We start from the raw sequence: 12,707 nt of genomic DNA, 5'->3' as shown, positions 1-12,707 counted from the left end.
CTTAAAAATCATTGTTACCTTCACAATTATATGGTCAAAATGACTAAGCAAAGCCTCCTTAACTGTTCTTTTATCCAAATCTTGCCCACAGAAAACAGAAAGTTGTTCCTCAAACTCCCTTATAGCCTGAAAATTTTGAAGTACCATCTTTTCCATTTGCTCGGACATTACATGAGGATGCAGTGAAGCCTCCCTTGTTGTTATAACTCCATCATTGCCAAGAAGATAGTAATCCAATAATTCCTGTCAAAAAGTTCCCATTAGCATGGATCAAGACTGAGTTGTACAATCAAGAACACCACGAGGAATTAAAAAAACTCATGCACCTTAGAATTTTGAAAAATTGGGACAAATTTCTCAACAAAGCCAAGAACCCTTTTTGCAGCAGCTTTAACACTTTCACAGGTGGTCAAATGTGCTCTTTCAACTGTTCTCAGCAATAAAGACTCTTCGTACAACATGCCACACAAATGATCAAATAGATACTGCAATATTAAAGAAAAAGAAAACCATCAATATCCCAAGATATAGAGAACGTTTTATGCACTCAAAAATCCACATAATTAGTGATATTGCAAACTGAAAGCTTACCTTCTGTTGCCACATGCATTTGAGTGTCGCGTGTTGATTTGGAGTAAGAGACCACTTGTTAACAATCCCTTTTCCAGTGTGGGTGGCATTTAAACATAAATTTTTTAAAGAAGATACACATTTCCTCAACCGTCCTAAATGCTCAGCAAAATCATAGGCAGAAGCTCGTTGTTCCTGTTGGATCACTATGAGATGGTAGAGAAAAGAGCCTGACCTGTTCACCTACAAGAAACAAAAAATAAACTAGTAATGAACATGCAAATATGTGATATTGTTGTAGCCAATGTCCAAAATCTGGACCAGTCACTTCATCCAGAACAATGACATGATAGTGGCTAGTTGGTGCGTCCATGTTGATATTTGTACAACAATTGAAGTGTTTTACTCCCCAAATGACATTTAAGGAGTGATAAAAAAACATTAGTTATCCAGTTGTCTGATCAATTATGTGACAAGGTAACCAAGTGCGAGGCAGTTTACATTGATTAAGTAAACAACCAGGAGAAGTCATCGAACATTGGGTAGGAACTTATTGTTCAACTAGCTGAAAAGGATGACCGTTTAAATATCATTCAACCAAGAGATCTACCTGCTCAAGAGTAAAATCTTTGTGGAAATTCAAACAAATCTGCTGCAGAAGTTGCACTGAGGCCATGCTCTTGAAGTAGTAGTGATTTACTGTTTTCCATTCAATATCCAAACTTTCCGGGGACCAGCTTTTTGACTGGCTCGAAGCAGCTATCTCAACATTAGCAGAAGACAACATATCCTGTGTCAGCAGCAAATGCTGCCCATCATATGAGGGCTGAACAAACCACCCAGTGGATTGAAGTTGATCCTACATGGTGCCAGTCACCAGAAAAATGGAATTAATAAACTTGCAACATGCACAAGATATAATAATACTCCTTTAACAACTTAAATATTGATCTATTAGAAACAGGAGCAAAAGTATATCTTTATGCACAAGTAATCCAATATTTGATGAAAAATATAGCAAAAACAAGTACCTCAAAAAATACGGGCTTATGTCTAGATAAACCACAGCTTTCTAACAGCTTCAGAAGCCCAGACAAGGCCCGTCTCTTTCCTATAGTCTTGTTTTCATCCTTCCAGAGATCACGACAACCCACAGTAGCTCCACATATTTTTTCAAGTGTATGCCACACTGCTCTCCATTCTTGTTTGTGCACAAGGCATCCACAATGGGAATTCAAGTTCTTCCTAATGATATTTGCAACTTCTGCACAAATTTTAAATTTCTTAGAATTGTTGATGAGAGAAATTTTTTGACAGTGTGTCCACAAAAGTGTAGAGAATATATGAATTGTACATAAAGAAAAATGCTGGATGACCTTCATAATCCTTAGTGCACAAATACGGAGAGGAAAATTCAGGGAAAGTCTGCATAGCCAAATCAACTTTCTTCCTCCAATCATCGAAGCACATAGAACTGCAGCTGAAAAAAATATATATCAAAGATCCATGTGCAAATATGATATGTACCAAGAGACACTGCTCAAAACGAAAATATGTTCAACCTGTTTCTATCAGTGAACTGTGTCAAATGAAATGCAGCCTTCAGAATGCCCTCATTCTTCCCTGAAAAATCACCAAGATGGTTCAGAGCACCCACAGATTGAGTTCTAACTCCCCGTAGCTCCACTTCTTGATTAAGAATTAGCATTACAGGCTGCTGCAGAAGATCCTGTAGCATTAAAAAAACAGCAAAAACAGAAGAAAGGTATGTCATCCCTAGCATTTGAATGTAATAGTAATACCAAACAGACACCTGCATAAAATATGGAACCACTTGCAAAAAAAAACTAAATTTAAGAGGACAAATTATGCCACATGAAACATATCAATGCACTGGAAAGAGGAAATTCTTAATGCGCCACTATATCAGCCACGATTAAACCAAGCTGGAAATGAGCAATCATCTGAAAATGTGAAACTTGTAAGATATATATAGCCACAGTATGCTTAATCCAGGCAGCATAAATCATTCAGTGTCAGAATGTGATTTGTATTACAGAATATATGAGTGAGATGGTCCTAGTCTTAAATTTTCACGAAATTGTTGAAATTTCTATAAAAATTTCCGCAGATCACCTGAAATTTATAAAAATCTCAAATTTTCAAAAAAAAAAAAGTGTCAATTTATTGAAATTGAAATTTTGCAATTAAAACCCTAAAAAATGAAATTTCCAACTTGATAAGAACTTTTTTTTCTGATTGTAAGAAAATATTATAAAGAAAATAAGAAAGATAAGTATGATATATTTTTAACAGTTTTAAAGTCTCACTAAAAAAATTCCATGTTCTATTATTAAATTTCCATCATTTCTTGTACATCAAAATCAAAATTGAAATTTGTCAATCAAAAAAAAAAAAATTTTATTTTTGTAGCCTTGAAATTTCAGTCAAAACTGAAACTACAATCTCATTTAAGAATAAAGCAAGTAACAATACTCCAAATATTAGTAGCAACGATATAATGATTAGCAATACAGGTCAAAAAAATACTTCCAGGCCATATATCTTATGTTACTTACATTGTATTTTTGTATTAGCTTCCTAAGCTTTTGTCTAGTCCTCTTCACATTTTCCATAGATAAGTAATTCTCAGAACGCTCCCAATGGCAAAGCTTCAGAAATTCCTTCAGCTCTGTCTCAATGTTTCTTCTATTAGTTTCTATGTGGTCCAAAATTCTGAAAAAGCAGAACCACAAGCAATGATAAATCACAGCACAAAGGAACTAAATTTCATTGCTCAAGGAAAAAAGAGAAGGCATAAGATTACATGTAACTTACATTGGCAATAATTGAGTATAGAAGCCAAATACATTGTATAAAATTTTCAGATTTTCCATCTGGCACACACTGCACCATCAAATAAGAATTTTATGTAGTTGAAATAAAATGGAATTTCATAAATATACAAATGACAACAAGACAACTGGCTTTAAAAGCACAAATTGCTGTGCATATTTTATGTCAAAGAATAAATAGAAAAAGAATATGGCTGGATTTCACCTTTGAAATGATATACCAACATCTTCCAAAAAAATCTATGGAAGAAATGCAAAACTAGATTCCTCTTACTTTTAACTTTAAGCAGACTACATAACTCCACGACTAAAAGACACCAAAATTGAATCAGCACACTTACTTTGAATAAGATCCAAGGCAGATACCAGTTTTAATTTGGCCATGGAAAGCAAAGAGAAGCTCTAGACGTTTCCTAAATTCACCTATGCTGGATGTGTGAATAAACTCTTCCAAGCTGCAGAATACAAATGCAGATAAATTCATGAAGAAGTAACGCAAATTAATATTCAGGATCAGTTTAGAACATGCCTTTGGATCGTAGACTGATTATATCCAGCAATATCAGAAGAATATCTACGTTGAAGAACCGAGTATAATGGAAACCATAACTGCAACATTAATTGTAGGAACAGACAAAATTAGAGAAATTTATACAGCAATTCAGCAAGTCAAAGAAGAGAATTGCAACAAAAAGTTGTCGACTTCTTATTTAAGTGCCAACTTTCTCAAGATCCTTCAGTTTCAAAACATCAGCAATATCAGCTAGCTTATATTTCACAATCCAATTTAGAATCAGGATCATAATGAATTACTGTCCATGCAACATGGTTCCTGCCAACTTTCATCATCCCCAGATCACTTAAAAACATACTTGTCAAATAAAGAAAATTAAGCACCGACCAAGAAAATTAAGAAGACACAAGACTGAGAACAAGAAGTTTCCTGACAAATATGTGCACACGCGCACACACAAGAGTATTGTTAAGGCATCATATACATTGTTGACCCACAAGCTAACAACTTAAGCATTTAGGTAAAGTGGATGGCCAGATCAGTAAGGATGCTTTTCTCTTCGTGAGATTAAGGCAAACAAAGTTCAGGGCTTTTTTACATCATTCTCTTTGCCAACTTGACTCAGGCGGTGACAGCAGCAAAGATCACTGGATTGGAATTTTTGACAACCAATGGTGGCATTGCCTGTGCACCGCAACAATGTGGCTGGTGATGGACATACAATGATCAGAGCTCAGAGGCATAGGGATAGCGGATGGTAATATTAATGGCAAGGGGATTGAACAACTATAGCCATGGTGGTGATGGTCAGTGATCATGTACAAAAGGGGCAACAGTAACACCAAGGTGGTCGAAGACTCTGGATGGCAGCAATGAGTCACCTGGATGATGGACAATTTTTTTCAGCAGATGACACCCCCCGCACACTCACAAAGCTTGGATCCTTGTAACTCGGGGACGCCCATTTTTTTTATGTTATAGGACTGTTGTGATGAACGCCATGAATAGTGGTAGTAGAGACTCACTAAAAAGCTATTTTTTTAATTAATTATTTATCTTTTTCTTTAGTTTATCTGTGATAGGCAATGACGGAGGAGGAGGAGAAAGAAATAAGAATGCTTTGACTCTGATAACAGGTGATGGGAATAGAAAGGAAGAATAAGAAAGAAGAAGTCTAGGGAAATTTTTAAAACAATATTAATAATTATAATACTACATAAAACCTAGGGAACTTAACTCAAGTCTGCATCTTCAAGTTAGGCCCTTAAATAGGCTCAAGTTTATGTCAAACCAAATAGTCGCTATTAGTTCAATATGGAGGGACACAACAATACTGAGAGCTATGCTGTACCTTTCCAGCATTAATCTCATATTGATCCTGAACTTCATCAAGCAACACAGGCCATGAGTCGAACTCCATCTTCTGCCATGATGTCATCAGAGCAAGAATAGGTTGCAGTTCATCTATAAACATTAAAAAAGAAATAGAAAAAAAAAATCAGAAAAATTGCAGCAGAAAAAAAAAAATGAAAGACATGAAAGGATAACTGCCTACCATAGAGAGAGAATTTTGAACCATTTTCCTGCAGCATCTGGGCTTTATTAAGCAAAAACTGCAGTCCTGAAAGAGCCTTTATCGAGGAAAAAACACACAATTAAGGAACAGCAGTTGACGCACGCTACAGCACATACACATGCACCCACCAGACAACAGTGCACAATCACACGCACCCGCCAGTCACAAACACAAAACGTGCCAATTGTCAGATTCAAGGAAACATATAAACCCACTCCTCAAAGCCCTACAATTAGCCAGGAAGGCCAAAACACTGGATGAGGCAATAATTGCTACTTAAAGGTTTGTAAAATCACTAAACCTTAGTGATAGTGAATCAGGCTAAAGTATTGAAAGCTCTCGCGCCACATTGAGGGCTTTGCACCGGGGGCCGAGGGGGGGGTGGGGCCGCGCGCAAGATGTACACAGCCTCAGCTCTATAATTAGAAAGGTTGTTTCATGACTTGAAACCACCTTTTGGTTTGAGCATCACTTTTACCTTTATATCAAGAAAACACATTATCTCTAAAATATCACACAATGAAATTATATTTGCTACGTAAATTTTTTGGGTATTTTATGCTCAAGGAAATAATAGTTAAAAACATTTTATGGTATTCTAGCCATTTTCCAGATTCTTTTAGAGCCCGAAAACATGCCAACAATAATCGTTTTCAAACAAGTCAGCATTTGCTACCTTAGCTAGAGGGGTGCTCATAGGAATAGCCAAGAGCATGTCAACAATATCTAAAATCTTCTTAAGACCAGGATGATCCTCCAACTGACTTAAAACATAGAGAATTCGATGTTGCAGATGCATCAGCAATGACACCATCTTTGCCATTACAGGAGCATTTGAATCCTGAAAATAAAAACACACACATACACATAAAAGATGAAGAAGATAAGGTTAAGATCTGCATAAAATAAAAAAAATCCTCTATACATTAAAACTAAAAATAAAATGCTATGAAAGTTCTAAAAACCTTGTAAAAGTTGTATTTCAAAGCTGATTTACGTGATGAAATAACTGCCCTTTCATGTTCCAAACAAAGCCGAAGTAAATTCTCTGGCAAAAGTTTAGAGTCCAAAATGGAAGAAGATAGACCTCCAAGATCTAGACAAAAAAGACAAGGTTAAAAATGTGTAAAACAAGTTATTACAGATTGGGCTGAAAATAAGACAACTTCATATTAACCACCTTTAATCATCCCCGCCCCTAATGTGTAAGAGTCAATGAAGGACAGCAACCTATCTGAATCAGGGACCTGAATAATCCCAGGCTGCAATAAAGAACTAATTCATTAGAAATGATCCATCATATAACTCCATGTTCAGCTTGAATAATGTCCAAGGAATTAATAGATGAGAAAAAGAAGGGAATAGGTGAATGATGTTGCCTCGTGACAATTACTTAATCTAGCATCAATTACTTAATCTAGCGTTAAATGTTGATAAGCAAATACGAAAGAAGAAACATTACTAAAACATATGTAAGAGGAATTGTGGCTGAAAGTGTGCATACTGTTAAAGCTTGAAAAACATTGTTGGCCCACAGCCTAATAGCTTGAACTTCTAGATAAAGTTGTTGCTTAACATGGTACTAAAGCCAGGTTACCAAGAGGTTTGCCCCATTTCTCCTATGTTTGTGCAAAATTTTTTTGTTTTGAAAAAAAGCGTTGTTGCCCATGGTGACAGTTGTTCAATGTTTGTTTATCTCTCCACACGCAATTGGGCTACACATGCAGGGAATGTTAAAGATTGATATACATTGTTGACCCACAACCTAATAGATTAAGATTTTAGGTGAAGAAGTTGCTTAACACATACCTTAAAGCATTTTAAGGGAGAGAAAGCACCTGGCCTTGACAGAATAAATTTGGCATCTGGTTTCCAAAAAACTAGAATACATAAAAATTAAAAAAAATAATGAAGAAATTGCTGATGCAATAGTGCACGGAAGGAGTTCCAGTATCACCTAGTAAAGTGGTGCATGGTTAACCTTCCAATGAAAAGAAGATGGCTGAGTATTAGATCTATCTCTAGTTTCAATACGATTGTCTTGGCTAAGTGGTTTTGGTGTCCATTAGAAGAGAATATGTTATTTTAGTAATTAGGTTGTTAGTGGGTGCATTTGCTCCTTGAGTCTTTTTTACTATTAATAGATAAGAGAGCTGACCTGGAGCTGCAAGGATGCTCCAAACTGCCACCTTTTCTTTTCTTCTCTTCTTTTCTTTTTTCTCACCTCCATCCATAACTTTACAACATGGTATCAGAGCGTTAATCTCCTCTACACTTCATTTATCCAAGTTGTCTTTAGAAACCTTTTTTTTTTTTTTCTCATGTCTTCTCCTAATCCATTCTCAAATCTGATTTTCTGGTTGGTTTGAGAATCATTTAGGGATACTTTTCATCTCAGTTAGGCTGTGCTGCATCCTTGCTAAGATGCTGTGTGTGTTCATGGTGGTTTCTGTTTGTCGGGTGTACTGCTGCTGTTTTCTGTTCATTAGAAGCACGAAGATGTTTGTTTTGATGCTGTGTGTGTTTGTGATTGATCAGTTAATCTTTTTGTTGGTGTACTGCTGCTGTTTTTCTGTTTATTAGATGCACGAAGATGTTTATTTTGATGCCGTCTGTGTTCGTAATTGATTGCTTGCAATCTTGTATCTTGTGCTGCCGGTTGTGACAGGTATTCAATGACTCTATTTCCTGCTCTTGCCTTCACTTGCCTCTAGTTGCTACCAGCCATAATGCCTGCAGCTGCTGTGCTGCCATTTTGTTAATTAGGAGCCCGTGGTGCTTATTTGGTTTGCCTTCTTTTGCATGATCAAGTAATTACTCAATGATTGTAATTTCAGCTTTGTGGCAAGAGCTGCCTCATGTAGTTCTGGGATCTTTGAGGTTTTGAAGTGCCGCATTGTGCTTATTTGTGCTTCCTGATACTGTTTACATGCATATCACAGCCAACAAATCCAACCAAAAGTCCATGCATATATTAGCGCAAGGGGGAAATCCAGTTATTTGTTGCATTCTCCTCCATCTCCAAACTCCAACAATTATGAAGATAGGGTAAAAGAGAATGACATTGATTTTGTGATTGTGAATAGCATGGAACCACGAATTGCTGCGTAAAAAAAAAAAATGGGGTCGTACCCAGTGCACAAGGCTCCCACTTTGAGTGGGGTCTGGGAGAGGTGGATGTCGGCAAGCCTTACCCCCATTTTTGGAGAGGCCTCTCCAAGTCTCGAACCCAAGACCACCTGTACCAAGGCAGAGGCAGTTGCCATCGCACCCGTACCAAATTGCTGCGTACATGATGTTTAATAGAACAGCAAAGATCAGATGGAATGATCTTTGTGAGAATTTCTCACAAGATAAAAAACAAGTGTCTTTGACCTATATGAAAAAATTTTTCAAGTATGACCAAGAAGGTAGGTCCATTAGAAAGCATTCCAGCACTTTGAAGGGTATGTGGGATGAATTCCACATCTATCAACAAGTTAGTTCCAATGGTTTTTTTTTAATTAATAAAGAGAATTATATTAGCAAGGCATCAAGGGGATGCCAACCCATGGCACAAAACATCAACCACTCTTGTAGAGTGTCAGAAACATCATTAACAGTTTTCCCACTCAGCCAGCTGGAGACTGCAGCAATCCACTGGTCTTTGCAAGTTGGAAGCAGAGTAATTGAATCTTTAAAGGCTCTCTAATTTCTTTCTTTCCAAGCACACCAGAAGATGGCAAGAGGGATGAGGCAAAGCCTTTCGCTTCTCCTTGGTGGCTCTGATTCCTTTCCAGGCCCAAATATCCTCTCCAACTGAATTTTCTGTAACCACAGCTGTCTAGCCAAGGATAGAACCACAAGTTCTTTGTCCAAGGGCAGCGGAGAAGAATGTGGTTGACTGATTCTACATCAGTCATACAAAGAAAACACCTACATACAAAGAAAACACCTATTTGTGACTGTAAGCCATCTTTTCTGCAGGTTTTCAAAGGTTAGAATATTTCCATGGACTCCCAAACAAAAACCTTTGAAGAGGCTATCGTCCTCCAAATGTGAATCCAAGGGGAGTTCTTGCAATTTGTTCCAACGATGAGAGCTTTTTGTAGAAAGATTTAACAGTGAAAACACCATTTCTGTCCAAGCCCTTTGGTTCGTTGGGAATGTTTTGGTAATGGAATTTATAGAGAATTCTATTAATGTCAAAGTGCATGAAGTTCCCAATCTGCCACATTCTTAGTAAAAGGAATATTCCAGAAATTTTCCTGATAAGTGATTTGGAGATGGTGACTGATAAGGACATTTTTGTAACAAGCCAAGCTGTAGATGAAAGAAAGACAGCTCTAAGATTACTATTCTCATGCCACACATGACACATCATGCCAAGAGTAAACATTGACCCCATTTCCCACTTGAAATGTAGCGAATTGGAAAAAATCATCTCATCCTTTCTTGATGAATTTCCAAACTCCCACTCCATAGGGTCCCCTTCTATTGTGTATTGTCCAACACTATGCTCAAGCCCATATTGAGAAACAATAATATTCCATCAAAGTGATCTTTCTCCTTCATGGACCTCCATAACCACTTCTAGAGGAGGGCCTTATTGAAAGTGAGGAGGGATTTCAACCCCAAACCACCCAAACAAATGGGTTGTAGATCTAACAAGGTGATATTTAAACTCCTCCCTTATCTTCCCCAAAGAAATCTTCTCTTAATTCCTTCCAATCTCTTAGTGAGGCTGGTAAGGGAAGGAGGACATGAAATAAAATGGAAGATTCGTCAAAGTGCTCTTGATGAGGGTGAGTCTACATCCTTTTCAATAAGAAATTTTTTTCCATCCCCATATGCCCGTTCGAACATTTCAATAATAGGGTCCTAGACTCCTTTGTCTTTGAATTTGGCTTCAAGGAGGAGACCAAAGTAATTAATGGGAAAAGATCCCATCTTGCAACCCCGAAGAATAGCAAGAAAGCGCCCCCCCCACCCCCACCCCACCCCCCGAGCGTTCTCTCCAACAGGAATAAGCTCACTTTTACCAAGGTTCACTTTCAGGCCTAAGACAGCCTCCAACCCTAACAAATATAGTTGGGTTTTCTACCTCTTTATCCTTCTCACCCTAGATTATTGACACTAGTGCCTCCTCCCATATGATAGGTAATCCTAATTTCTTTTTGTGACAATGTTCTTTCATTTCTTTCTATTCCTCTTCCCCCTATGCCATATGTGCATAAATTTCCCTGGACCTTGTTATTATTAGCTAATAAACTAAATTTTCTTAATTTTTGTCTAACCTTATTTCATTCTCATTGTGTTATTCACAATCTCTAGATGAAGGAGAAGATGGAGGCCTTAAGAAAGATGACTTCCTATTTCGATGGTGGTGGTGGTAAACCTAGGTTCTTATTATATCACTTCCACAATTTCTACTCATAGTGTTCCTCTTGATTAGTGGTGCACTCAGTTGGTTCATCCATCCCTTCAAAAACTACTACATGCTTTCTCATGTTCAAGTATCTCTCTCATTTTGGGTGTTCAGCGTATGAGAAAGCATATTAAGACATCATTTCCATCCAGAAATGAGCCGCGTAATAAATCATTGTTTTATTATTCATTCAGATATTTGGGGCCCATGTAGAGTCAAATAGTATGATAGGTGATCAATATTTTTTGTCCATAGCGGATGTTTTCCATGTATGACTTGGATGTATTAATTATGCTACAAATCTGAATTTTTTAATGTATCATTTTGGCACTGGTATTCAATATTTTTTTGATCTGGTAATGCACTTGAACTTGTTCAAAATGAGCCTAAGTCCTTTTTCTTGGCTAAAGTATCTTAACAAAAAAACTAGACGTGTACTTGATAAAACATGGTCTCTACTCCTACATATGCATGCTCTTAAAACCTTTTGGACAGAGGCTTTTCTTACAGCTTGTTTGTTACTTAAAAAATGCCATCCAATGTTCTAAGGGGACAAAATTTCTCTTTATTGTTTACCCAGAAACGTTATATTCTTGCCTCTATCTTGGGTATACATGTTTTGTTCATATTCCACATACTGGTTAGGACAAATTCTCTCCTCAATGTGTATTTGTTAAGTACTCGAGAACTCATAAAGGTATAGATGCTGTGATCCCCACCTTCGCAGGAAATATGTTAGCATCAGCATCCCCTTTTTTAAGGGACACCTAATCTCTCTAGTGTTGAGTCCTCCTAGATGAATTCACTTCAAGTCCATCATCGATTTATGATTCCCCCTCCAGTGTTTTCTTCTAGCTTTATCTCTCTCGAGAAACCTTGTTCTCCTCTTTGAAGTCTATTTAATTATTGACCCTAACAAACAATTTAGGGTTTATAAGACAAACATCACTACCACTATGCAACTGCCTCTTGGATATCAAGATACATCCAAGTCTGACTTGGATTTGCCCATTGCTCATCCGAAAGGTACTCAAACATGTACTCGGAAATCCTTAGTTGCTTATCTTGCTCATTACATTTAAGCTCTTCACTAAGGGTTTTTAAAATTATCTGAAACCCGAATGAATCTGAAAATCCGAACCAAACCGAACCAAAATTTCGGTTAACTGATTTGTTTGGTAGGGTTTCAAATCAGACTTTTTTTAAAATTTCAGATATCGGTTCGGTTTTGGTTTGTGTTGATCCCAAGCTGACGGTTACCCAAACCAAACCGATACAAATAATTATACATACTTATAGTATTATTATATAAATATTTAACTATATTAATATAAGTTATTTCATATAACATTTTAAAATTAAAAACTAAAACACCCCCAACAAAAACTCCCTACGCAGTCGGCATCTTCAAAGTTCAAACCTCCATCTTCAATCTCAGCCCTAACCTACAATCTCCATCTCTAGTCCCCACTCTCTCCACCCTCCACTCACCATCTCCACTTTATCCAAATTCCTCTCTCCACTCTCCAACCAGGCAACCACAAGGCCCACAGCAGCACAGCGACAGTGACGCCTATACCTTCGCACTTGCGACGGCGACGCCAAATCTACTGGCGTAGTTGCTGACTTGCCGTCGCACTTGCCAGATATGCCGGCGTAGTTGCTGACTCACCGTCGCACCTGCCAGATCTGCCAATGTAGTTGCCGACTTGACGTCGCAGTTTCCAGATCTGCCAACCTTTTGCTCTCAACCTTGCCTCCTCGCTGCAGTCGTCAGATCTGCCC

General features: G+C 37.5%; 1 protein-coding gene across 4 annotated transcripts in view; it reads right to left on the bottom strand.

Annotated features, from left to right (window-relative positions):
• Nucleotides 1-12,707, bottom strand: part of LOC131164562 (midasin) — a 99,692-nt gene that overhangs the window by 4,545 nt on the left and 82,440 nt on the right. For 3 of the 4 annotated variants that reach the window (XM_058121841.1, XM_058121842.1, XM_058121845.1), the window contains 16 exons: nucleotides 6,696-6,777; nucleotides 6,481-6,611; nucleotides 6,192-6,356; nucleotides 5,495-5,570; nucleotides 5,291-5,403; nucleotides 3,955-4,034; nucleotides 3,767-3,880; nucleotides 3,409-3,477; nucleotides 3,150-3,306; nucleotides 2,133-2,299; nucleotides 1,947-2,050; nucleotides 1,602-1,834; nucleotides 1,181-1,429; nucleotides 592-813; nucleotides 327-485; nucleotides 19-243 (listed from right to left, as the gene is read on the bottom strand). In XM_058121841.1, coding sequence (XP_057977824.1) covers nucleotides 19-243; nucleotides 327-485; nucleotides 592-813; nucleotides 1,181-1,429; nucleotides 1,602-1,834; nucleotides 1,947-2,050; nucleotides 2,133-2,299; nucleotides 3,150-3,306; nucleotides 3,409-3,477; nucleotides 3,767-3,880; nucleotides 3,955-4,034; nucleotides 5,291-5,403; nucleotides 5,495-5,570; nucleotides 6,192-6,356; nucleotides 6,481-6,611; nucleotides 6,696-6,777 — 2,346 coding nt within the window. The remainder of the gene's footprint in view (nucleotides 1-18; nucleotides 244-326; nucleotides 486-591; nucleotides 814-1,180; nucleotides 1,430-1,601; nucleotides 1,835-1,946; nucleotides 2,051-2,132; nucleotides 2,300-3,149; nucleotides 3,307-3,408; nucleotides 3,478-3,766; nucleotides 3,881-3,954; nucleotides 4,035-5,290; nucleotides 5,404-5,494; nucleotides 5,571-6,191; nucleotides 6,357-6,480; nucleotides 6,612-6,695; nucleotides 6,778-12,707) is intronic. The other variant, XM_058121843.1, reaches the window with a different exon arrangement.

This window comes from Malania oleifera, chromosome 9 (genome assembly GCF_029873635.1).
Source record: "Malania oleifera isolate guangnan ecotype guangnan chromosome 9, ASM2987363v1, whole genome shotgun sequence".
NCBI classification, from domain to species: Eukaryota; Viridiplantae; Streptophyta; class Magnoliopsida; order Santalales; family Ximeniaceae; genus Malania; species Malania oleifera.
This window is presented reverse-complemented; position numbering and strand designations above follow the sequence as displayed.